General features: G+C 38.6%; 4 protein-coding genes and 1 pseudogene across 5 annotated transcripts; 1 reads left to right on the plus strand and 4 right to left on the minus strand.

The window, feature by feature from the left end:
• Positions 1–260: 260 nt before the first annotated feature.
• LOC137727518 (uncharacterized) lies at positions 261–2,323 on the minus strand. 2 transcript variants are annotated; one of them, XM_088678284.1, is made up of 4 exons: positions 1,994–2,323; positions 1,696–1,884; positions 1,050–1,103; positions 261–631 (listed from the first exon to the last, which is right to left on the minus strand). In XM_088678284.1, the coding sequence occupies exons 1-3, from the start codon at positions 2,214–2,216 to the stop codon at positions 1,069–1,071; spliced, it is 447 nt and encodes a 148-aa protein (XP_088534410.1). In that variant the 5' UTR covers positions 2,217–2,323; the 3' UTR covers positions 261–631; positions 1,050–1,068. The 2 variants fall into 2 exon arrangements, with proteins under 2 accessions (XP_088534410.1, XP_088534409.1); XM_088678283.1 differs by having other exon boundaries at positions 261–641.
• A 53-nt stretch (positions 2,324–2,376) lies between these two features.
• On the plus strand, positions 2,377–3,021 carry LOC137728885 (uncharacterized). The gene is made up of 2 exons (XM_088678285.1): positions 2,377–2,539; positions 2,716–3,021. The coding sequence occupies exons 1-2, from the start codon at positions 2,392–2,394 to the stop codon at positions 2,913–2,915; spliced, it is 348 nt and encodes a 115-aa protein (XP_088534411.1). The 5' UTR covers positions 2,377–2,391; the 3' UTR covers positions 2,916–3,021.
• A 781-nt stretch (positions 3,022–3,802) lies between these two features.
• Positions 3,803–6,398, minus strand: LOC137728884 (uncharacterized). The gene has a single exon (XM_088678282.1). It carries the CDS (start codon positions 5,932–5,934, stop codon positions 4,231–4,233), a length of 1,704 nt encoding a protein of 567 aa, XP_088534408.1. The 5' UTR covers positions 5,935–6,398; the 3' UTR covers positions 3,803–4,230.
• A 1,246-nt stretch (positions 6,399–7,644) lies between these two features.
• LOC137730089 (pentatricopeptide repeat-containing protein At1g20230) lies at positions 7,645–10,058 on the minus strand. The gene has a single exon (XM_068469153.2). The coding sequence runs from the start codon at positions 9,869–9,871 to the stop codon at positions 7,811–7,813; it is 2,061 nt and encodes a 686-aa protein (XP_068325254.2). The 5' UTR covers positions 9,872–10,058; the 3' UTR covers positions 7,645–7,810.
• A 1,480-nt stretch (positions 10,059–11,538) lies between these two features.
• On the minus strand, positions 11,539–18,998 carry LOC137728421 (stemmadenine O-acetyltransferase-like; annotated as a pseudogene).
• Between the last annotated feature and the right edge of the window lie 6,146 nt (positions 18,999–25,144).

Here is a 25,144-nt window from a genome sequence, read left to right on the forward strand (position 1 = left end):
GAATCCGATGAGGTGGTATACGTCAAAGACACCACAAGACTGCTCGGCAGGACAGCGAGTATCGTTGAAGAGGTTAACAAGCATGTGATGGCAAAGGAGGCAGGGACGACACATGTTTATGGAATGGCTGGTTCCGGCAAGACAGCGGTTGTGTCGAGACTCGAAAGCCAATAACTTTACAGTGAGTGAGTACTGCAAAAGTATTACTGCGTCCTGAGATGGCAGTACTAATAACAACGACGGAAATGGCGAAGAACGTATTGCGTTAACCCGAGATTGTGTCATACATTCTGCTAGGTGATACATTTACAGAAGAACATTAACTTCTGAATAAAAATATTTGAGGCTTTTCATTCACGCACATATTTTTTACACCACATGATGTGATATGACGTGACATGCTATTTATTTTGATTCTAGACCTCCGACCTAATAATCACCAAATAATCACCTTCATACCGCGATACCGAATTCAATTTTTTCTCTCAGGTATGAGTATGTTGGGAAGGATAGAGCATCCATGTGGCTTGGCTACTAAAACACCCAAGATGGCCAAATTCTTAGTCAAGTATTCGACGCAGGCAAAACGCGAAGGTTGTCCCGTGCAGTACCATTACTATGCTTTATATTTCTGCAGATAACTATGAAATCCATAAAACACTTCATATACCAAGATAAAGGTTAAGATGTGTGTACAAAACAACAGCAAACTAATCTTTGACTAAAATTACAAAAACGCTTTGTTCCTTTTCCATCGTGCAACTGCCTTGTGTGTTCTCGTTTTCAAGCCAGTAAACGATTAAGATTTACTGTTGCTGAATTATCATCTATCACTTTGAAGTTCAAGTATGAGAACAACATCAAGGCATCTAAGATGTTTTACGAAAACAGCAATACAATCAGAATAACTAAAAAGGTTAACTGTATGTGCTTGCATCCATGTATAACTAAAATATTGAGGATTCTTGGTATGTTCTACAAATTTATGTGCAAGATTCGAAGTTATATTTCTGTTTTCTTTCCATAAAAAGTAAAGAAATGTGTAGTACCTTTCGAGAAACAACTATACTACTGCAGTCCTGAATGTTCTGCGGCCGTTTTATCTGCACATTAAATTCAAAAACAAACTAATATTTTGTAATCCGAAGGTATTTCTTCACTCATGTTTCAAAAGTTATGCAAATGCTCGTCCAAATGCCTAAGACTTCAAAGTGAGAAAACGAGAAATCAACTTTTTTCTTCTAACACGACATGCTCCCATGTCTTGTAAATAGCTAACGGAAAATAGCACGTTAATCTTAATCACCATTAGTCGACGAACTATAAATTGAAAGAAGCACAGATCGGACAACCTATGACTCATTTCTTCTTCTTGACAAGCACCTTCCATGACATATGTCAACATTAATTTGCTTCGAAATGTTTCGAAATTGGAGGTCTGCAAGAAATCCTCATACTTTCGAAGGTGTACTAATCATAATGTGAACGCAAAACCAATGAATCAACATCTCTAATCCATTGATTTATACTTAAGAATTACGATTACCTCGATCACACAAGTAACTCTTCCTACTCCCATTACCACTCAATCGTCTCAGCATGCTCATTTCAGAGAAACCAAAATGTCTAGGAAGGGCGTAAAATTTTGGTACCACAGATAACAACATTAACCAAAACGTTACTTTTTGTAAATACCATGTTGCTGTTGCTGCTGATGCTGATTTGGAACACCGACAAACAGCATTCTGTCGATGTTATCAAGCCGGCGCTGTACGGACTTGAGAACCGAATTCAACGACGAAACTCTCTTCCTAACGGCGGAAATCTTGGCGGCGCGTTGCATGATGAACGGAAACGGCGCAGCGTCCAACAACTTATCCAGCTCTGCCCACAAGAGCAAAACAAAGAGTAAATATCAAAATTACCAACAAAATTCAATATTTCATAAGAAAAAGGAGGGATTTTTTCAACTTTTTTTTTTTTTTTTTTTTACCGCTGGTGAGGCGATGGAGCGACTGAGAGAGGTGGTCCTGGCTGGCGAAGGTCTGCTGAGCTTTGTAATCGAAGTCTTTGATGACGGTGGTGAGCGTCGACGAAAGCGCCTTTGCCAGTGCCTTTGCCTCCGTCGACTGTAATCTGTTCTTCGCGTTCTCGTTCTGGTTCACAGTCACACTCGTCTCCTCTGATGACTCCAGCTCGGTTTTCTGGCTTTCCATTTTCTCAGCTTCACCAATGAGTTTGATTGATAGATTTTCTCACTTATTTTCCTATTAGTTTTCTCGGCAGCCAAACAGAAAATTAAATTTAAAATTTGGGGTTATTGGTTACCCGGCTTTTTCCATTTTGGGCCTAAGTTAAACAGTATTTTCCCCATTCTGGGCTTCCTGGCCCATGACCACATCTACAAGAATCAGCACAGAGATTAGGGTTCATAGAATCTTCAGACTCATCAGAAACCCTGTAGTTTTCTTCTGGAGACGTCGCGGCCATCGTTCTGGTATCACAGTAGCAGCATTTCCCATCGATCATGAGGGCCAAGGTAAATCATCAACACCCTCTTCTTAAATCTTTCTATTTTCAACCTTGAATTCGATGGGTTCTCTTTGTTTCCGTGTTCGAATCGAAAAATCTATCAAATCTGCCGGTGATGGTTGAATGAATTGCGTGCGGTGGTTGTGATTAAACTGTATTGTTTTATTGCCATCATTGTTTCAGTGGAAGAAGAAGCGCATGAGGAGACTGAAGAGGAAGCGCCGAAAGATGAGGCAGAGATCCAAGTAGCCGCCTTTTGCTCCGTCGTCCGCATCGCCGCCTTTTGCTCCGTCGTCCGCATCGCCGCCTTCTCATGCGGTGAGCTAACCCGTGTGAGGTTGTTTTGTAGACTGGAGGTTGCTCGTGAGGGTTTATTACTCTGAATTTCGGTTTTAGTAGTTTCGGGATTATAACTATGTGGATGTTAACGTTCTTATGACTGGTTTAACTCTGCTTCTAATTACATAATTAAGTATCGATTTCGTTAAATTGCAATGGCTTCTACTTGCTTTGATGTTTTTCGACCTTGATTTCCTCTGTTATTTTTTGTTCTAGTTGAATGATTGTGTTGTTATGATGCAATGTGGATCCTGGGTCGTGTTAGATGTCAAAGTTTAGAGCTTTTGTATCCTCTGCTCGACCTGGGATCGTATATGATGCATTGTTTTGTGCCCATTAGATTCAGTTCTTTAGATTTTAGAACACATAAACAAGGTCTCTAGGATTCATTGGCCAACCTGCAAAACCAGGACTTGTCCCCGGACACCATCAGCAGGTTCCTTGGTCCTGGTTTCTTCTCTCTATCGGTTGTTTATGTTTTCCGGTGTCAAGCTGAAAAAAAAAATCCTAGGCGTTTAGTATTTTAGTCTCGCAACTGCTTTCCTCTGTCACCATTCCCGGCCATCACCATTTGGCTATCTGCTCCTTAACTTATCTAATTATACCTTTCGCAGCAGCAAATGGATTTTTTGTTTCACCATTCATGCATAATCGTCTCAAGGCCTCCGAGAGTTTTTCAAAATTTTAGATTTGCAAAAACCCAGTTTGGTTGCTAACAAGTTGTAGGTATCAGGTAAGTGGGGATGTTTGGGTTATGTCATGTATCTGATTTATCCGAGTTGATCTTGAACTATGGTCCAACTTATATTGGTTCCGTTGTGCATGGATTCGCATTTCTTCACCCCGGTGAAAGAGGTCCTAAGTTTGAATGCCAGTCTCTCGTACTAGGCCTTGGAAGTTCACAACTGCGTAAGCATTCATGATATGAGAGTTTCTGCCAAACAATTACTTCTTTGCTGAAATAACTATATGCATTACAGCTCTTTGACGATAAATATATTTGCCTCTGCGCTGAGTTTCAACACGAGAAAACCCGATACACAATCTTCAGAGCAATGCTCTTTCAGAAAGAAAAAAAACAGAATCATGCATGTGGTTTGAAACAGATCTCAGAGGAACAGTTAGACTCAATTTACAAAAGGAAACCGGAGTTACAGCCCTTCATAAAATAATTAGCTTCTAGCAAATGAGGATACAGAGTGTAGGGCAAAAACTTCTTGTCTGAACTCGTTCTACGCCCATTTCCAAATCCTGTATCGATGGATATTCACAACAAAAGATTCAAACCGCCCTCTGAGTTTCCCAAACTTCTTGCTCCTTTCCTTTAACAGTGTTTCCTTTTCGTTTTCCTTCAAGTTTCTATCCCGGTAAATCCTCAAAATCATACTGCATGATCAATCTTTCCACTGCATTCGAACTCATAACATGTCGCAGGTGCAACTCTTTTAAGACTCTGGCTGCCAGTTCTAGTTCTCCTTCGTGCGCAATTCCTTCCACCAGAATGGTGTATGTCATCTCATTAGGCATACACCCTTTCTCGATCATCATCTCAAAAACCTGGAAGGACAAGTCTGTTCTTCGCGATTTGCAAAAACCGAGTATAAGAGCATTGAAATTGTCAGTATCAGGCCTAACGTTGTTTTCTTCCATTACCTTGAAAATCTCCATCGCCTCATCAAGCATACCCTCCAAACACAACCCTCTGATCAGAGATGAATACGTATAAGAATCCGGCGTGAAACCATGCTTGGTCATTTCGTACAATATCTGAAACGCTGGAAACGTGTTTCCTTTGCGACACAAACTGGAGATTACGTTTTTGTAGAACTCGAAACTGGAGAACTTTTGTTTATTACAGAGGCTTTGAATGATAGAGAATGCCTCTGGCACCAAACCTCTCTCACAGAGCACAGCAATGGCATTGAATGTTCCCTCATTAGGATTGCACCGCCGATGAATCATTTGGTCTAGACACTTCACCGCACCATCTACATTCCCCTCTTTGCAGAGACGAGCAATGATCGGATTGTAGCTGGCAGCAGTAGGTTTGAAACGACCTCTCAGCATTTCGTCCAAAACTCCAAGAGCATGCTCAGTTCTACCATGAAGTGCAAGTGAACCGATTAAGATGTTATACGTAACTATGGAAGGGGCCCGGTCCTCGCCTTCCATCTCAGACAGAAGCACATTCGCCTCTTCCCACCTTCCCTCGTAACACAAGCTCCTCAACACGATGTTATAGCTCACAACATTTGGATCGAACCCCATTGAAGGCAAACTCCTAAAGAACCGCAACGCCTCATCAGTCCTACCTTCCTTACACATGCCAGTTAACAAGACATTGTAACTTACCAAATTAGGCTTTCCACCTTTAGCAATTATCTCCTGCAGGAGCTTCATGGCTTCATTGACACCTCTTTCCTTATAAGCAGCTTCCAGCAAGAAAGAGTACGTATAAACATTCGGAACCAACCCCTTCTGTATCAGTCTATCCAAAAGCTGCAAGCTCTGATTCAAGTTTCCGCGCACGCAAAGCCCTCTAACGAGCGAATTGTAGGTCACAGTATTCGTCGGATATCCATACTCCTCCATCTTCTCTACCAGCTGCATTGCATACCCAATGTTCCCTCTTTTACACAAGTAATTCACCAAGAAAGTATAAGAAGCTGCATCAGGTATAATGCCGGAAACAACCATCATTTCGATGACTCGGACCGCCTTTCGCATCTTATTCGCCTTGCAGAGGTCATACAAGAGCTGAGTTGCCTGAGCCACATCAGGCTTCTGGCCCTTCCCCACCACAGACTCCAAGTGCAGAAAGGCATCAATGAGTCTGAGCTCCCTACTTCTTCTGTCATTCTTGGCATGCCTCCAGTTGGGCAAGGTGAAAACCGTGTCTTTCGGAGAAATCGTGATCTGGGTAGTCGCCAAAACTCTGGAAAAGCCCTTGCTGAGTGAAAGGGGTTGGAGATTCCTGATGTGGGAGAAGAACCCACAAGTCTTTCTGGTGGCTTCTGGCGATGGGTGTGCAATTGGAGACACTGAATTTACAAGAACCGCCATTGACAGAGCTAAAATATGCTACAAAGATCGAAACTTTTGCAACAGATAACAAAAATTAAAATTCTGGGTTGGTTAAATTCTCATCAGATGAACATAAACAAATGGATTACCGAATGTTTTTTCAGGATGAGCACGGATAATTTTAACACGAATTAATCAAAAACCCGAGAGATGAATAAGAAATGGAGAAAGGGGAAAGAATCAACCAGCTGCTGGCTTTTTTCAGGAATGATTGGTTGGTCCATTTGCTATCTCACTGCTAAAAGTTTGAGCCTTTTCCATTTGTAATCTGGTAACTGGTAATATATGTAGAGTTAGAACTTTCATTTGCTTATGTTTCACATTGCTCCGTTTCTTCCGCTGTCCATTCCCGTCCCGTCACTTTGTTATCCAAATAAGTTAAGGGGGTGACTTCACATCCACACGCTTTTTGACCAGCTTGTCAGGCACGCTCTCTCTTGTCCGTCATTAGTGATGGATTCAGGATTTTAAAATTAAGTGGACCTAATTAAGGTTTGCTAGGTGTTAGTTGAGCGGCGGATTAGGACCTAGCGTCTATGTTTCTCAACGGAGCTTAGACAGAGGTCTAAACAAACTAAACAGATTTAAGTAAATTTATTGTATATCAAATATATAAGTACCTAATTGGACAACAATTAAAGAAAAAAAAGAAAATGAAAAATGGGGAGTACTTTCTTCATCATTGGAACCAAGCTCCAAGAACAGCAGAGCTTTGGTGGTCTGCTTTGTGTTTCTCTTCGTTTGAAATTAGATATTTCTTCTTGGTTCAAAACTTCTATTGCACATCATCTGCACAACCATGGTGGTTTTCTCTCTCCCACCACCTGCCCAAACCATTGGGTGGTCCTCGCAGGTCCTCACAGGTGCTGCTTCGGACTTCTGGGTGGTCCCGTGATCACTTGGATTCATGAATGGATCCGTCCCTGTTCTTGACTCCCAAGTTTGTTGATTTTTATTATAAAAATTGAGTGCCTTTATTTGATACCAATTTCCTTGCATGAGTAGGAAATCAAGAATCAAAACGATTTTAATTTTTATTCCTTGTAAGTAAGCATATCCTTAGTGGAAGGGATGAAGGTAAATTTATCTCCTGTTTTCTAAGTAAAGGTTATACGGTAAAGATAACGATTAATGCAACCTTATTAAAGGGAATATTTGGGACATAAAAGCCTACGATAACTCGTCCTTGGTTGCCAGATCTACGAGGGTTTCAATTTGACGAATCAACCGTAATTTGAAGATAAAATGAGGAAGAAGATAGATGGGAACTCCTACTCTTGACTATTTTTGTGATCCCCAAGTGGGATTTCCAATCATCCATCCCTTTTGTTTTCTAAAGGAGTGGATTTTTTGTACGAGTGTTCAACAAGTGAACTGTAAAAGAGTGAACTAATTATCAGATCGACAAAATTGTACAAATGATATGTCAAGACCATATTGTTCATTGGTAATGAATTTATACTTCCAGTTTATCTTTGAATAAATTGATCATAAACGACATTACCGAGCTTGTTCGGTCGCTACCCACCGAAAATCTCGTTCACCAAAAATATCGACAAATTTCATCTACGAATTTGCTACAAGATCTTGTTAGAACCGAGCTATTTGTGTTCGACACCAATCCAGCTCGTTTATTTTTCATTCGTCCTATCAACATATTCTCAGAGCATCCGTATGCACCCTTTAGGATGACTTTGCCAATAGATTTGCGACATTTAATATTCCAATATTTGTCTTTGGGGAAACAAAGTGATATTGGTTGGATAGAATCAAACACATAACCTCGAGGGCATGAGTAAATACTCTTAACGGCATCAGTTACAAGCCCGACATTCAATAACCTGGATACTGAAAATCACCAGAAATCTCTACAAGAACAATCTCCATTTTTGAAATGGTGAAACCTCAAGGAATCTCTAACAATAATCTGCACACCAACAATCTTGGCCATGAACTTGATGGCATTATGGCAGTCCCCACATATCCTCAAATTCTTAAATACCCGAATCGTCGATTTGCCATTCATATTGAGTATCCCAAAAGCTACAGCAAGTTTCTCACTGTGGTTGCAAAGGATCCCCACTTTCTCCTCTTGATCCACATCTTGCAGAACAAAATCAGTGTTGGGGACATACCCTGCCAATCTCATCTTCTCACCCATGTCAACCATAAACTTGTATATCTCCTCACTACGCTCGTTACTCCTATCACCGGAAACAAAAGAGTAGACTGTATTTCTAACCTGAACCCAAGAACAACCCGGTGTTTTTGTGATTCCTCTGTCTCTCATCAACTTCCTGGTTTCCGAAGCTTCTTCCCATCGATTGGCAGTGACTAAAATGTTGGACAACAGTACATAGTTGCCGGGGTTATCTGGTTCAATTTCGAACAGCTTGTTTGCTGCAATTTTTGCTAAGTCCACATTTTTGTGCACTCTACACGCACCAAGCAATGCTCCCCAAGCACCGGGAGCAGGTTCCATTGGCATTCTTTGTATGAACTGATATGCCTCAACTAGACGACCCGCACGGCTAAGCACATCAACCATGCATGAGTAATGATCTGCATCAGGTTCTATTGAGTGATCCGTCCTCATTGAATCAAAAACCACGATGCCTTCATTAACCAGCCGAGAATGGCTACAACCGCACAAAACACCAGTGAAAGTAACAGAATTGGGCTTCACCTTGGAGTCTAACATTTTTCTGAACAGCAACAAGGCTTCTTCTCCATCTCCATGCATCGAGTTTGCAATGATCATTGTATTCCAAGCAACTGTATCCCTTCTTGGCATCATATCAAAGACCCTCCGAGAAAGTTCCAACTCACCGCATTTTGCATACATGAAAACCAAAGCTGTTGTGGTAGCCAAGTCCTCCATTAAACAAGTCCTAAAGATGTAACTATGTACCTCTTTGCCTGCCCTTAAGCTCTCCAAATCTTTGCAAGCTGGTAACAAACTAGTAATTGTGATCTGATTGGGCTTAATTCCTGATTCTTGCATCTGTCCGAGCATTTTCAGAGCCTGTATTGTCTGCCCATTATTCAAGCACCCACCAATAACAGCATTCCATGAAGCACCATCCAATTTAACACCTTCCCTTCTCATTCTACAAAATAAAGCTACGCCCTTTTCGCAATCTCTGTTTGAGAAATATGCAGTTAGAAGTACATTCCAGGATACGACATCTCGTTTAGACATCATATCAAATACCAACTGAGCTTGTTTAATGCTCAGACAACTAGCATAGATATTTACAAGGGCGCTGCTAACAAAAACATTCTCTTCCATTCCATGTTTGAGAACAAACCCATGAATCTCTCTTCCCAATTTCAAATCTTTCAGTTCTGAGCAAGCAGGTAGGATTGAAGACACTGTCACAGCATTGGGTCTCACTCCATTCAACCCCATCTCTCGAAATGCCACCAAACCTTGTCCAGGCAGCCCGCAGTTAACATAACAAGAACACAAAGAGGTCCAAGACACCACATCTTTCACCGCCATGCCGTTGAAAACCCGTCTCGCCCCATCAACATATCTACATTTTCCAAACATATCGACCATTGCATTACCCAAAGCGACATCCGAATGAAACCCAAATCGAATTGTTTCATGGTGAAGCTCTTTCGCATTTCTAACATCACCAAGAGCAGCACACGCCTTAGCAACTGATAAAAGCAGAAGGCTATCGGGTGCTATTCGCCGAGCTCTGAGTGAAGCGTAAAGACTTACAGATTCCTTGAGGAGCCCATGTCGCGTGTAACCTGATATGAGCACGGTCCACGCACGCAGGTCTGGTTCGGGAATTTGGTCGAACAGGTGGCGTGCACGTTGTAGATCGCCGGAATTACAATAGATTTTCAAGAACCTAAGGCTCAGGTGAGGCGGGACGTTGGTGGGTAGTTTTGAAAGCATGTGATATTATTGTTTTAATGAATTTTGCATCTTGTAATCTCTACGGAGAATCTTCAAGTTTGCAAGTGCTTTTGAAAAGCAGTTGAGAAGTTCAGTTTCTTCGCGCCAGGACAGGTAATAAGCGGACGATGACCGTGTCTAGGCATGAAACGACATCCCCCTTGTGCTTATTACCTTTATTTTAGGCATGCAACGACTTTCCGTCCGATTGCATTATATTTCTGTTTTTTTTTTTTTTTTTTTTGAAGATCAACTTTGTAAATTAATCCAATAGAAAAATAGTTTAACTGTTTAATTAATGTTGATAAAATTTCAGTGTTTATTTAAATAACACGATTCGTCTATTTATTAGGTAACTATTAAATGATTAAACGATTTCACATTTTGTTGATGTCTAGCTGAATTGATTTTTAAATAGTGCTCTACAATTCGACCAACTAACATTTTCTTCCTAGCTTATGCACAGGAAGGTGCGAAGGACCTCGGTTCAGATTTTTATACAGCAACTGTCCACGGCAGTTGATCCGTATGCTGACATGAAGCTTGTAGTCTTAGCTGGGAAACAGTGACATGAGATTATAAGTTTGCAAGAAATATACTTTTGGATTACAAGTTTGCTAGGAGCAGTTCCTAAAGCACAACAAACACTGCTAAGTTTTGACATGTCAATTGTTTGAGGAATGGATGAAAAATTTATAATTAGTCTCTTCAAATTATGGAGAGATTTTTCTAGTGAGCCTGGAAAAGGAGCTCGTTAAACACTTGTCATAATACAAATGAAAAATGGAAGGACACTGAAAATATATATTTTATCCACTTATATTATCACATGTAATATATTATTTCACGTGAAATAATGATGGCTGGTTATACGAGCGTTGATTGAAATTTCAATCATATAAATAGGACCTTTTAGGTCATTTGTTAAAGGTCCTGCACCAACCACACCTTTGCATTCTATTGCCCGAGCTTTCCATTCTACGCAAGGCAGGATTTATCTTTCTAAAACAAGGGGCGGGCACTTCGTAAATCACCGGAACGAACATATCTCCAGCATGATACCTTTTTCTACTACCCTGATATAAAACCTAGAGATTTGAGGTGTATGTGCAAGTGTAAATTAATCAAGCCCAATTCGATGTTCATTTGATTTCTTGTTCTTTGAGACAAAGAATGGAAGGAGCAGAGGGGGAGAGAGAGAGAGGAGTGAGAAGTTCTGCCGGCGACTCAACAACGCTTAGAAAGAAGGGGATTAAGCTGCTGTCGAATAATGTGATAGAGTTTTTATTTTTTGATCTTGGTAATGGCGTTAAAATTTTGTTGTGTTCTTTCTAAGAGCAAATATATTCTTAGTATAATATCACAAGTAAGGATGTCTAACCATATGGACTTATTAGACCTCTTCAAATTAACAACTCTATGTAAACTAGGGTTTACATAGAGTAGTTTACATAGAGTTGGTACAAATTAAATTTGGTTTTTGAGATGAAAACTAAAGTTACTTAAAAATGTAGGAAAATGTAAAGATGAATTATAGCGAGATTCAGAGATGATGTGAATAGGACTAGGGATTTCTACTTCACCATTACAAGTTAATTAAAATGATACAACGAATACAAACAGAGCACAAACATAACAAAAAGGAGAAGAATCCCACACCACCAGGATCATGAAGAGGATGGGAGCTGCAGCAGATCGTTGTTGTCAAACACGATACGGCTGGTGCATGTGTAAATGTTATATTGAATACTTGAACTACAAGCCTCTATAACTTATGATTGCAAAGCCTTTTATTTTTTCATAAGGTTTCGAAGTAAACCGAATACAACCGAACCTGACCTGAATTTCATTGGTTTAGTTGGGAGTGGTTTCTCAATAACACTTGGAAGGATTCGGGTTTTAAAGTTTTCAGCTTGATAAGAGTGTGGCCGGCAGGACGGGCGGCCTGTTTCGTTTGATTCTGCAGAACCAACCCGATTCATGCCCATCGGTCTTTGGATGAAGGCATCACTTTCGAATTTAGTCATGGCATCATCATATGCCTCTATTCCGCCAGCCTCTTTGGTGTCAGCTAAAACTGTTAGGTTCTTCAATCTTCATGGGCGGAGGCGGTACGACCACCCATGTAGGTCTCCCCCAACCGAAATCAATATCATAGAGAGGAAATCTGCGCATGCTACTGTAGGTAGACATAACCATCCTTCCTGGTCTGGCAAGCCTTTGAACAAATCGGTTGAGGTAACTCCTGTGCTCCCCTGTTGTAGCCTTTTCACACGGTCCTTCTCAATCTTTCTTAGTTCTTCTCGTACCTGCTTTACCATGTCATGACAAGATTCTTGATCATAGACTCCGCTGCTGCTGCTGCTGCTGCTGATCAAGGGAGTTGTAAGAAAAATTTGATAAATATTTCTAAATGAACAGCGTGGCAATGGTGGATCAGTCCTGGGACGTAGGTTCACAGTATAGAATGCCCCATGAAACATATTCTCATCAATAGGATGATCATCCTTGGTAGCTTCTGTGAATCGCCTCCATATGTAAGCGGAAAAAGTTTCAACACGCGATGGACGTTTTTCACGATCATCTTCCGCTAAACTGGTATATTTTTCTCTGAGATCCTCTATAGTAGGGGTATTGGACACAAAGCTCTTTTTTACTTTATTTGTTGTGATACTGCCGAGCGTATCATAGCCAGTAACATCATTGGCAGGTGGGAAGACTGCGGCGGAAACAAACTCTGGACGCTCGATTTTTGCTTCATCTTTTTCTCCCCGGCCAATGGCAGCCCAGGTTTTTGTGAACATGAGCATAGATAACCCACCTGCCAACTTGTGGGAAGTGCATAGACCAATGGCAAAGCCGCCTCCACATTCAAAGATATTGAGCTGGACGCCTAGGGCAAATTCACTATTGTTATGATCATGTAGCTTAAATGGGACGAGTTTATAGAGTTCACCGGGCATTGGATTTTTGACAAAATCACAAAGTCGGCAGTTGGTTACTTGAGCTTCAAGGTAGGGTATACCACTATACCCTCGTCATTGCATTCTACAAATGGTTGCCGATTTTGACTCGCCCGGCTAGTGGGTAGAAAAGGGCCAACACCTCAGATAAGGATTTTTGACACGCCCCGATCCCGATATTCCCCGAATACCAGGATAGGCACGTGCTGGCTGACACCCGAGGGTGACGAAAGCCATTTATTGCATGCAAATGCTGAAAACAAGGGGTAGATAAGGCTTATAAATATAAAAGAATAATCAATATGCATTTAAGGAACGTGTTCAGAGCATACAACTAACTAGAACCCAGTGTTTGCCAACACATAACCCATTTGAAAATTGTACCTTGGGATTTAAGAGAAGTGGCTACCATGTTAATAGCAAACTTAAGTAAAAGAACGAGAAGTCATCTTCCTTAAGAAACAGTATCTCTTGGGAGCTGTTGTAGTGCTCAATTCACCTCTCCACTTTGTTTAGCAACAGATTTCTAGTCAAACAAGGTCAAAGTTGATGGAAAGAATGACTTTCAAGTGATCAACCTAAAAACAAAAGAGAGTACACACCTTTCGAGAAAAGTGTAAACATTATTTGATTCTTGCCTCGACCGCGCTGTGGTGCCATCCCAGAGTCCACCAAACAGATCTGCTGGAAGTGTTTCGACAACCACGTACGCACAAACAAAAGAGTCCTTGAGTGAAGCAGTGAAAAGATGCATTGAGATGGCACATAACGTTGGAAAAGGATCGATATGATGCTTATGAATTATAGTAAGACAGTGATACAATCCGCTGACCTTCTGTACTAAAACCTGCAACCAACTCTTACTAAAAGACCATACAAACCTCATGCCCACGTGCTCGTGAATCGAAGGATCCTGGTATGAGGTAGTGGAAAGCTGTGTTGAGGCTCGCATCATCGAAAAGGTCTACCAGAGTATGATATGATGGTTATGAATTTTAGCAAGATAATGAGTGGTGACCATTCAATTCAGCGTGAAGATAGTGATGCAATATACTGCTCAGCTGCACCACAATCTTCATTAGTCTCTTACCAAAATACAGCTTAAACTTTACATCCATGTGGAACTCTTTCTAGTAAGTCTGGTAAGCTTGTGAAAAGATTATACTCCCAACATTTCTGTTTAAAATGATAAGAATTAGGTGCATACTTCCGCCGAATTGATTGATCGTGAATTCTTCACTGATTGAGTGAGAAACCATGTTGAGAAGGCTAAAATAACACTTAAGAATTTGAGGATCAAAACATTCCATTAAATCTAGAGTACAAGATATCTGGATGAGTGAGAAATCATGTCGAGAACAAATGTTTTTTTTTTTCTTTTTATTTTTTATTTTTTATTTTTTTTTTACCGTTCGTAAAATGTTCTGGCATGATCTAGTTCACATTAAGAAACAAACCAGCGAAGGAAGGTGAAGATGCAGAAATAGTAGTCACTGTTTATGATTATTTGGTCAATCATCACAGTAAGGTTGACTGGCTTCTTAGCCAAAAAAGAAATAGGTCTAAGCTCAAGAGTATTTAAGAACTGCTTAAGATTTGACGAGGCCAAAGGCATTTCGAAATTCACAATACTTTGTGAGAGCTAAATCAAAGTTCAAAAATTAAACATGGAACCTCTGAATCAACATAATGACAAGGAAGAAAGATACGAAGCAGTCTGCGTATGCATGCAGTGACACGATTGGCTACCTTAAAGTGATGCCCTTTAGCAAACCAAAGCTCAATGAATCCAAAAAAGTTCAGAGTCAAGCTCAATCTTCGTACAATGGTGAATATGGTGGAATCTCAAGTCATTACACTGAAAATTACAAGGCAGAACAATTAATGGACAAGAGCATCGGTCAGTTGGGCTACACGCAAGAGGCTAAGTTCACGTCCACTGAAAAGTACATGGACAAGGTGCTAGGGTTTATCGCCGAGTACCACACCTAAGTGAAGTTCAAGGAGTCTGTTTATTCAAACAAGATTGGATCTTCATCATCCAAATCCAACTATAACAACAACAAGAATCACAACTCCTTTTAGAAATTAGTGAGAATGGCGTCTGCTACTGAGGAGTTTCCCAAGAAAAGCATTTAATGTAAACGAAGTCAACACTCGAAGAATTTGGTGTGAAGCTTACGGTCAAAGATTAGGGGGACTTGACTTCACTATTGAGGTAAGCAAGGAGGTAATCGATAGAACAATCGCTGAGAACTTATTCTAAAGATCCACACGAATTTCCTCAGCGGGAACGATTCTGAGAACATTGATTCGATCCCACGAAATCACCACTCACTAAGCTTCGTAACAACTATCGCTCACTAGCTTTCTCCAACACACACTTTGAATGTTTCGAGCAATTTCCAAAGAGATATAACTCTGTCCGCCATTCCTAGGAAACGCATGCTACAGAGTGATATCATCGTTTTAGAACTCCAGTTGGTCTTTAGCCAATTCGTACAGTCAAGATTTTTTCGTTTCCCAAGATTTTGATGTAGAGCTAACTCCGCCCACAATTCCCAGGGAACGCATATTGCAGAGTGGCATCGCCATTTCGGATCTACAGCTGGTCTTGACCAGACTTCCTCAAACTGAGATTTCACACGTCGCTTCCAAGTAACACCGACTCTGTTCGCCATTCCTAGGGAATGCATGTTGCAAAGTATCGATCTGATGTCGAAAGTTATCCAACAATCCACTTCATCACTACTAAGGCACAATCCGGACATGAATTCTTGTATTTCAACCAGAAGGTGACAATTCAAATAGAGAAAGGTTTGCACAACTGCGCCGAATGACACCAAATTCGGAAGTTGTGACATCCAAATAACGTTATGACAGACACACTACTACAATAACAGAAGGTCCTAAGTATGCTCTGAACAAAACCACGCTGTGATACCAATCTGATATGCCCCGATCCCAATATTCCTCGAATACCAGGATAGGCACGTCCTGGCCGACACCCGAGGGTGACAAAAGCCATTTATTAAGTGCAAATGCTAAAAACAAGGGGTAGATAAGGCTTATAAATATAAAAGAATAATGAATATGCATTTAAGGAACGTGTTCAAAGCATACAACTAACTAGAACACTAAAAGAAATAATATAAAATTGAATGAAACAAAGGATGAATCCTACACCGAGAGGACTCGAAGATACCAATGCGGAAGTGCCTTGATGCTGGGATTGTATGCCTCGATTCTAAGTCCTGAAGGGGGCGCAAAACAAACATGAGTGGACCAAGTTGATATATATATTAAAACAGTTATCAACGTACTAAATCCTAGGTTTTATGAAAACACATATATATCATGATAAACATAGGTTTTCCGAAACCTAGCATGTCGTGCAATGTTTCAAATCATAACTTGTATATATAATAATCACTAGTGAATATTCGAAAACCCCTTGGTCCATGCCGGCTCCTCGTCCATGTGGTAATAGCCAGAGGAAACACACTCCAGGCCCTATGCTAACACCAAATTGTCGCCCGGGACGGACCAGAATCTATCCATACGTCCCATAGCGGAATAAGGACCACTAGGTAAGTACAAAACCATTGAACATACATATATTGAAAAGCAACTTCATAGTATAAAGTCATCCATCATCTATACTATAAAGAGGTGTTCTAAACATGTTCTAAATATCATATCATCATCCATCATATATTCTATAAGAACACGAGTTGTAGAAAAAATAGTAATAATTCAATCTAGCCTCAGTAAGCATGTTATCTCATAAAACATAGTCGTCAAATCATGCTTTTCATGTATGCATTTCTACTATCAAAACATGCATTTTTAGAACGGGGTCCATTCACAGTACTTAGTTGCCAAAGAGCCATGCAATTAGCGAAGACGGAAACGCCACAATTAATTGCCCCTAAGCACATAAAGGGTACATTTAGTCAAACTCTACTTAAATGATTGAATTTGAGAAAACGGACTTCAAAAACGGGTTCAGGACGTCAAAATTAGCATAGGAGGGGTCCTGGACGAAAACCCGAAAAGTCAACAATCAAAGTCAACGTTGATCAGTCAAAGTCAAAGTCAACGCTGACCGTTTAACGGGTCAACTATCAGACCGGGTCAAAGTCAACGGATCCAGGTCAAGGGTTTTGGGTTAGATTGGGTTGGGCCAAAAGGGTTAGGACTTAGGTTAGGTTTAGGTTTATGTAGGTTGGGCTTAGGATAATGGGTTAATGGGTTAAAGGTTTAGCTATTTTGGTGGGCTGGGATTTAATGGGTTTAGGATTAGGTTTTGGGTTACTCGGGCCTAGGTGGGAGGCCCAAAGGCTGAGGCCTTAGGTTTTAAAAGAAAAGGGCTGAGGGAAAATTGGGTTTAGGGCTTGGGCTCAGGGCCCCTAACAGCTCACGGCCCAAAGGCCTTTAACAAATAATTTAAAACAAAGCAAAATAATAAAAAGGGGCTTGGGCTTGGGTCTGAAATAGGCCTAAGGCCCGATGGTCTTTGAGGTGGCCTGAAAGGCCTAAGTTCCTTGGGTTTCTGGGCTTGGTAGGAACGGCCCGAAGGGCTTGGGTTTGGTGGGTCGCCAGACCTCAAGAAAAATAAGGCTGGATTTCGGCCGGAAAACTGAACAAACTTTAAACGTTAATAACTTTGTCAATACTCAACCAAATCGAGTGATTCAAAAAACGAGAATCATAGCTCTCGATAAGACGAAGAGAATGGTACCTCACATGACGTCTAACTCGCTGTGGTTTAGCCGAAAACTGGGTAAGATTCAAATGGATATAACATCTTCAATAGTCAATGAAATTGGGTGATTCAAAAAGTTGTAGCATTCAGCGAGACGAAGAGATTGATACCTCGCGCGCTGGCCAACTAGTCGTGATTTAGCCGGAAATTTCCTCGAAAAGGGTGGTGCTCATCGGAAAACTGGGGAAGTTTTCCCCCGTGAGGTTCCTACGTCGAAACATCGATAACACTTCTTAAAATCACTTCCCAACATACATTAAGACATGATCTACAACTTTTGGATGAGGTTCAAGGCTTACCTTCGCTGGAAGAGAAGGAAACTCGCCGGAGAACTTCGGTGAATAGTGTAGGCCGAGAGAAAGGGATGGGTTCCGGGTGTTCTCTTTCGATTCTAAGCTGACTAGGGTGTTAATGAAGATATTGATGTTGTTGTGGTGTTGTTTGTTGGTGAGAAAAACCCTCGGATGGGGCTAAGATAGAGAGAGCCGAGAGAGAGTGATAAGGGAAAGTGAGGGAGAAGAAAGAACTGAGAGAAAAGGGAGAGAGAGATCGGGGACACAAATCAGGGGTGGGCCCTTTTGGGCACACCATTTAAGACCCAAAAACCATTTTTAAAAGGAAAATATCGCCAAACTTAGTGAAAATACAAAAATACCCTTTTTGTTTCGTAAATCCTGGGACGGGTTGTTACAATTTCTTTAGGTGTTTGGATATTTCAGCCACTGCGTGGGGTCTGGTCTCACCATTGAATTCATAGATAAAATAAGCAAAATAAGGTATATAGACAGAAGTTCTGTTTATATACCTTATTTTGCTTATTCAGATGGACTAACTAAACTAGTTACGACATCGCATTGATAGCCTCTACTCGTGTCCTAGCTCGTCTGAGAGCTAAATTTGCCTCAATTGTTTGTCTTTTGCCTTCAGCTTTCCTCAAATTAGCTTCTGTTGTTTCAAGAGTTTGTTGAGCTTCTTGATCATGATTACTGAGGAATGTCTTTATCAAAGTATTTTGGCTTCTCATTTCGGGCAATTGGCAATAATTTTTATGTGGACATCTGAAAATCTATTTCATGTAGCTTGGCAAGGAAATTTTGAGGCATAGGTACAAGATCCTTTACATGTAAGAGCTATGCTCATGCAATTTGGGATTCTCATTTTGGTCAACCGGTTCTAGAAGCCTGTACTCATTGAGGTGCTTTTAGCCCAGTGAATATCGCTTATTCTGGTGTTTATTAGTGGTGTTATACAATCGGTTTACGTACTAATGAGGATCTAAGAGGTATAAATTGGGGGACTTATTTGATCAAAAAGGAAAACTGGTAATGGCGAAGATGGTTTGGGTTGGAGAAGATGGTTTGATAATCTCCTTGGAGGAGATTACTTCAATGTTCATTATCTTTAGCTAATTGGTCGTTTGCTTCTCACTTCGCTGTGTCATCGAATATGTACACACAACACAATACACTCAAAGATAATATATGCACATTTTCTTCCTGATTTCTGAATCAATTGAATTGGTAAATTATAACAGCTGAACAAAGTACCTACTAAGTTGACCAATATTGCTAACCATTAAAATATTGGGTAATGATTTCTATAATACGGGCAAAATGATAAAAGTATGGAGATTTATAATATTTGTTTGCTCTTCTTCAAGGCTCATTTCTAATATGTGACGTTAACCAAACCGATTCCACTCCTATCATTTTTCACATTACTTAAATAAATCATAAATCAACTTAAATGTTAAAATGGTCTCTGTGTTTTAGTCATTGGGTCAATTTAGTCCCTATATTTTCAATTTAGCCAATTTAATCATTGTGTTTGTCTTCGTTAGCTAATTAAGGAATTTCCATCTAATTTTTGTAAAAAAAACTTATAAATTATTATAAACTTATTTATTTGATTTAAAATATTTAAATATATGAAATAAAATTAAAAATTAAAAGAAAAATTATTCTCCTCCTTAACATTACCCTATCTTTTCTATGTCACAACCCTAATCATTTTTCAGATTGGAAGCTTTATCTCTTATATGTGTTATTTCTCATTGATTTGCATTTTTCCTTAAAGAGAAAGGGTAATTATATCTCATATAATTTTTTTTATGAACTTTTTAAAAGAGAATGAATGAAATGTCCTTAATTGGCTAACAGAGACAAACACGAAGACTAAATTAGCCAAATCGAAAACATGAAGATTATATTGGTCATATGGCTATAAACATGGACCATTTTGACATTTAAGCCTTAAAAATTATACAGTTATGAAAAGCATAAACATACAATCATAATAGGTTTTGGGGTTGTCTCGAATAATAGGTTGATCACATAGGGTAAATTGCTGTTTGATCTCCTAAACTATTACCCAGTTGAAATTAACCCCATGAACTATTTTTTTGGTAAATTAACCCCATGAACTATTTAAAATCAACCAATTAACCCATTGCCGTTAGATTTCGTCCACTATTCTGTCAAATTCAAGGGCAAATTAGTCTTTTCATAATCAAATCTTACTTGTCTATTATAACCACCAATAAAATATTGACACGTGGACATGAAATAATTCAAAAATTTATAGCATACTAAGAAACATAAAGAAACCACACGTTTACATAACTGACCATTTCACATTGTCATACACATTATTATGTGTCCACATGTCATAATTTTATTGGTAGTTATAATTGACATGTAAGAAGTGATAATAAAAAGACTAATTTGCCCTTGAATTTGACAGAATAGTGGACAAAACTTATTGACAAAAGGTTAATTGGCTTATTTCAAATAGTTCAGGGGGTCAAACGGCAATATACCCAATCACATATGGGAAAGTCAAACCAACAATAGTTTAATACGAAAAACTTGCGATTCATGGGATACCACCAGATCATACATAATGCTAATGGTAATTTATTTATTTATTTTAGGATGAAGTGCCGATTTAGTCCGCGAACTATCACCTCAGTGAAATTAGGTCCCTAAATTCATTAAAATTTGCTAATTTCATCCCTACTATTACATTCAAAGTTATTTTATCCAATTTTTTGTCAACTTAAGTCACTTGACACACTTTAGAGTGTAATAGCGTTCTTTTTCTTGCCTGTAAGCCCTTAACATTTTATATAGGTTGCGAATCTAACGTCTAATTTACCCTCAAAAGTTAACTTCATACAATATTTCTTTATGAAAAAATTTCAATCTACCCTCCAATATGTATCACATGCAAGTAACGTGACTTAAATTGACGGAAAATTGAATATAGTAGCTTCGAATATAATATTAGGGATGTAATTGGCAAATTTTTATAATTCAAGATGACTGATTTTTCTGAAAAAAAGTAGTTTAGAGACCTAATTTTCATTTAGGTGACAATTCAAGAACTAAATTCACAGTTCATCCTTTATTTTAATAAAAGGGATATCACGAGGGAGAGGAGATTCGAATTTCAGACCTCAGTAAGAATGATCTTAATCAGTTGAGTTACAAACCGTTGCAACAATTTATGGTTTAGCACAAACCTTGTACCACAATATCCCTCTACTCCTTTTGAATCACAACGTGCTACGCATGACTTACACATTTTAAATATATTTATATGCGTAAATTGACAAAGGGAAAGTCAAATATTTGAAGTAAATTAATAATCTTAGATCATACTAGAAGAAACCTCTTATAAACCAATTAAAGTAGCTGAATCCACATAATAAAATTGGTCTCTATTGAATTTATATTAAGAATAAAGAAGATAATATTTAATAAATAACTTATTGAATCACATTATTGCTAGCCCATTGTGAGGCTAAACCCACCCCCCTCCCCCTTAGGGTAGGTAATATTGTTTGTTAAAAAAAAAACAATCATTTAACAACTAATTTAATCACATTATTACCTGAGTGCGAAATACCATTTTTTATAACAGGCATTACACGCCTCTTAAGATGTTTTGAACATGTTTAAAAATAGAGAAAATAATATTCAATCAACAACTGATTGAATCGCATTATTGCTTGCCTATTGTGAGGTACTAATTATTAAAAAAAAAAAATTGTACAAAAAAACTTAATTATTAAAAAACACTATTAAAATGACGAAAATACCTTTGCCACATTTGATGCATTATTTTGAGTTGCTTTTAAAGTTTTTTGTTTGAGGGGGCATTTTTGTCCAATTATTTTTGGTGCAGCTTATGACACTAAAAAAACATTGTTCATTGAGCTCTTGGTTTTATATATAAAGATATTGTAATGCAATTTCACCCATCTTAACTGTTTCTATAAATTTTAATCTAATGGATGGGCCATAATTGATGGAGAATATATATGACTTTATGAAATTGTCATTACAATTATATTAGTAAATTAAAGAATAATTTCATAGAGTAACATATTGGTTTTACATGACAGAGTCATGTTAACTGTCCAGTTGACTTGTATGATTCCAAGATAGGGGTCCTGGCTGTTAAACTAATAAAATGAGGTTTATAGGAGTAGGATTCTCTCTCTTATTTTTTTTCCCTTCATTTCTTTCTCCTCATATTTGAACTGTTACGATTAAATCATGTCAACATCTTATATTATAAAGAAAGAAAGACAAACTAGAAAGTGTGAGGATAAGGGAAGGAAGAGCAGGGGAATATGACGGGAGAGAATTTTACTCCATTACGTAGTGTGTTGCTATGGTAGCAGCTTGGAGCCCTGACGTAGGTTTCTAACAATTATTAGAGCATCTTCAACAACCTAGCCAAATGAAACCTTTTATATTAGTTTTACAAAAATATAGAAAAATCAAACTTCAAAGTGCTAGCTAAATGGCTAACTATATAAGGTAATACTAGGGAGATCAAATTTTTAAACCAAATTGGTAAACCAAATGACGTGGCGATTAATAATTGGATTATTACTTAAATATTGATTAACGTGCTTATTTTATATTGGTGACACATTGTTTGGTTTGCAAATTTGATTAAAAAATTTGGTTTCCAACAATTCTTTTATTATAAGGCTGGTTTGGAATCATGGGGCTTTTAAAAAAAGCAACTTATTAAAAAATGTATAAAAAAAGCAAAAACAAGATCTACCGTACTTCTAAAAAAAATGTTTTTTGTTTCAAAGCATAGTAATCAGCGCTAGTTAATAAAATTTTCATTGACAAGTATACCCTCACATATTTTACAAAACTACAATTATTGCCCCTACATAACTTTTACAATTTTCTTTCCAGTTGCGTGTAATTCCATTTCATTCAAATGTTTGATAAATGTTTGCTACAATGCAATCAAAGAAAAAAATTCAGGGTAATTGTCTAATAAGAACCAATGTCCGAAGAACTAATGTGACTTTATTTATTTATTTTTATTGTCAAAGGTAAAATTTATTACCAACGCAACAAATTTATACAAAAAGAAGTCCAAATACAAGTGAAGCACGGAAATAGGTGGTTGCAAATTGGGACAGTTGTGGAATGGAGGGATGAGAAATGGGGCTTTCCGGTCTGGGGCTAGGGGCGGTTAAATCAAAGGCAAGGAGGTTTGGGGAACAATGAATATTGGGTTGAAAAATATGGGGAAAAGCAGGCGGACAAAAGACGGAAGGAAAGGAAAATGAGAAAGAAAAGGGAGTGTCGTCGACCCTTGTCAAAGCGAGGGTCGGCGGCTAAACTACTTGACGGAATTTGAAAGTTCACACAAGTAGTGAGAAAGACTCTCACGAGGAGAGAAAAGTTTAATAAGATTTTTTATGTGACTTTTTAATGCAACCAAATGTGTCATTCTCTCAAATGCAAAACTCAATTTGAGTCTTACTTAACTCTTTGGAACTTAAATTTTATCACTTAGCATTGTGAATCTCTAACTTGTGTCTCATTTTGAAGTTCTTTAACAGTGATTACGTCTCCCAAATAGGATTATTGTTGATAAAAGCATCTCTCATGAGGAGATGCAATTTGAAATGCAAAAATCATAAATTTAAATTATTCCGTATCTCTAACTTCTCTCTTTCATATTTTTCAACGCATCCTATTCCTATGCGTGTACATTTTGAATTGCATTTTTCACTAAAATTATGAGAAAAAAATTATTTGAATTCATTATCACCTTTCTACACCAAATACCAATTTTTTTTCAGACAAGCTTCCTGCTTTGCCCCCTCAAATATATAGAATTACAGTTTTGTATATATAACCTAAAATAAAGGCTAAATCGGATTAGTGATCCTCATAGTAATAGGGTATTCGAAAGATTGTTCATGTGTTAAAAAATTAAAAGTTAAACCCTCGTGATAAAAATTGTTAGCAAATTCAGTCCAAAATAAAACTTCCGTCAAACCATTGTTAGATGCAAGGATAAAAATGTCCAGTCATACTTTTTATCTGTTTACCTTCTTCTACTGCTTCTCGTCTCTCTCATAAATTGAACGACTTTGTCTTCGTCTTTCTGTCTTCGTGTTCGTGATCCGATTTCCTGAGATTGAATCCTTCTCTTCTTTTTTTCTCCATCCTTCATCTTCATCGTCCCCCAGTTTCACAACGACACAAACCATTCATCTTTTTCCAGAAGTTCAAATTCACTATTCAAATTTATCACGGATTGACAATCCAAAATGCAAAAATTTCAAATTCCATTCTTTCAAATGTGCTCGCACCTTCTCCTGCTCCATCTGATTGATTTCAGTACCCAAGTCAATCCAATTTATTAAATTCAATCTGCATTCGTAAAATTAATCACACTTGCGAGTATGAGATCTGCACATAGGTACTGTGTGACGTTTGACTAGAAATGAATAGTATATGGGCGGCTTCTGGTGGTAGGGAGGCTTAGGGGTTTTTCATGGAACTGGTGGTGGAGGGTACAAGGGTTTGTGGTTCTACGGAGAGAAATGGCTAAACAACTTGACAAGTATAGTTCAAATTATCAGAATCAGATGGATGTTTGTGTTTCTAGATTTCACCATCGGTCGATGGATGGAGTGTGGAGTGTGTGCTGTATAGCGCGCACAAATATTTACATGGCCCTCGAGAGAGAGATCGATGAAAAGGGAGTGTGAAGTGAACAGCAGAAAGTTTGGGTTGGACAAAAATCCATATTTATCCTTGTAGTTAACGGTGATCAAACGGAAATACCATTTTTGGGTTAAATTCGTTAGCGGTTTTCACCACAAGGGTTTAAATCCAAATTTTTTTTTTTTTTTTATCACAATAAAAACTATCTTTCGAACATCTTATTACCACAAGGACTATTAATCCGGTTTAGCCTAAAATAAAATCATAAATAAACCCGTCTGTCTAACAAAATTCACCGGATCAACGACCACCCACCATGGCAGCTAATGGCAAGGACGAAACATAGAAGAGGGCTACATGGTCTGTAAAATTCACTCGTACTGTTAAAAATATTTCGTAAGGTTAATTTAGCTCACCTAACAATGAATTCTTGAATTTGTTCCTGATTAATGGTGCTGATTAAACCTCTACAAATTACTAACCTTATGTAAACCCTACCTAAACAATGAAAATAACAAATTAAATTTGGTTTCTGAGATGA

Source organism: Pyrus communis, chromosome 10 (genome assembly GCF_041283825.1).
Source record: "Pyrus communis isolate YQ-2024b chromosome 10, ASM4128382v1, whole genome shotgun sequence".
NCBI lineage: Eukaryota > Viridiplantae > Streptophyta > Magnoliopsida > Rosales > Rosaceae > Pyrus > Pyrus communis.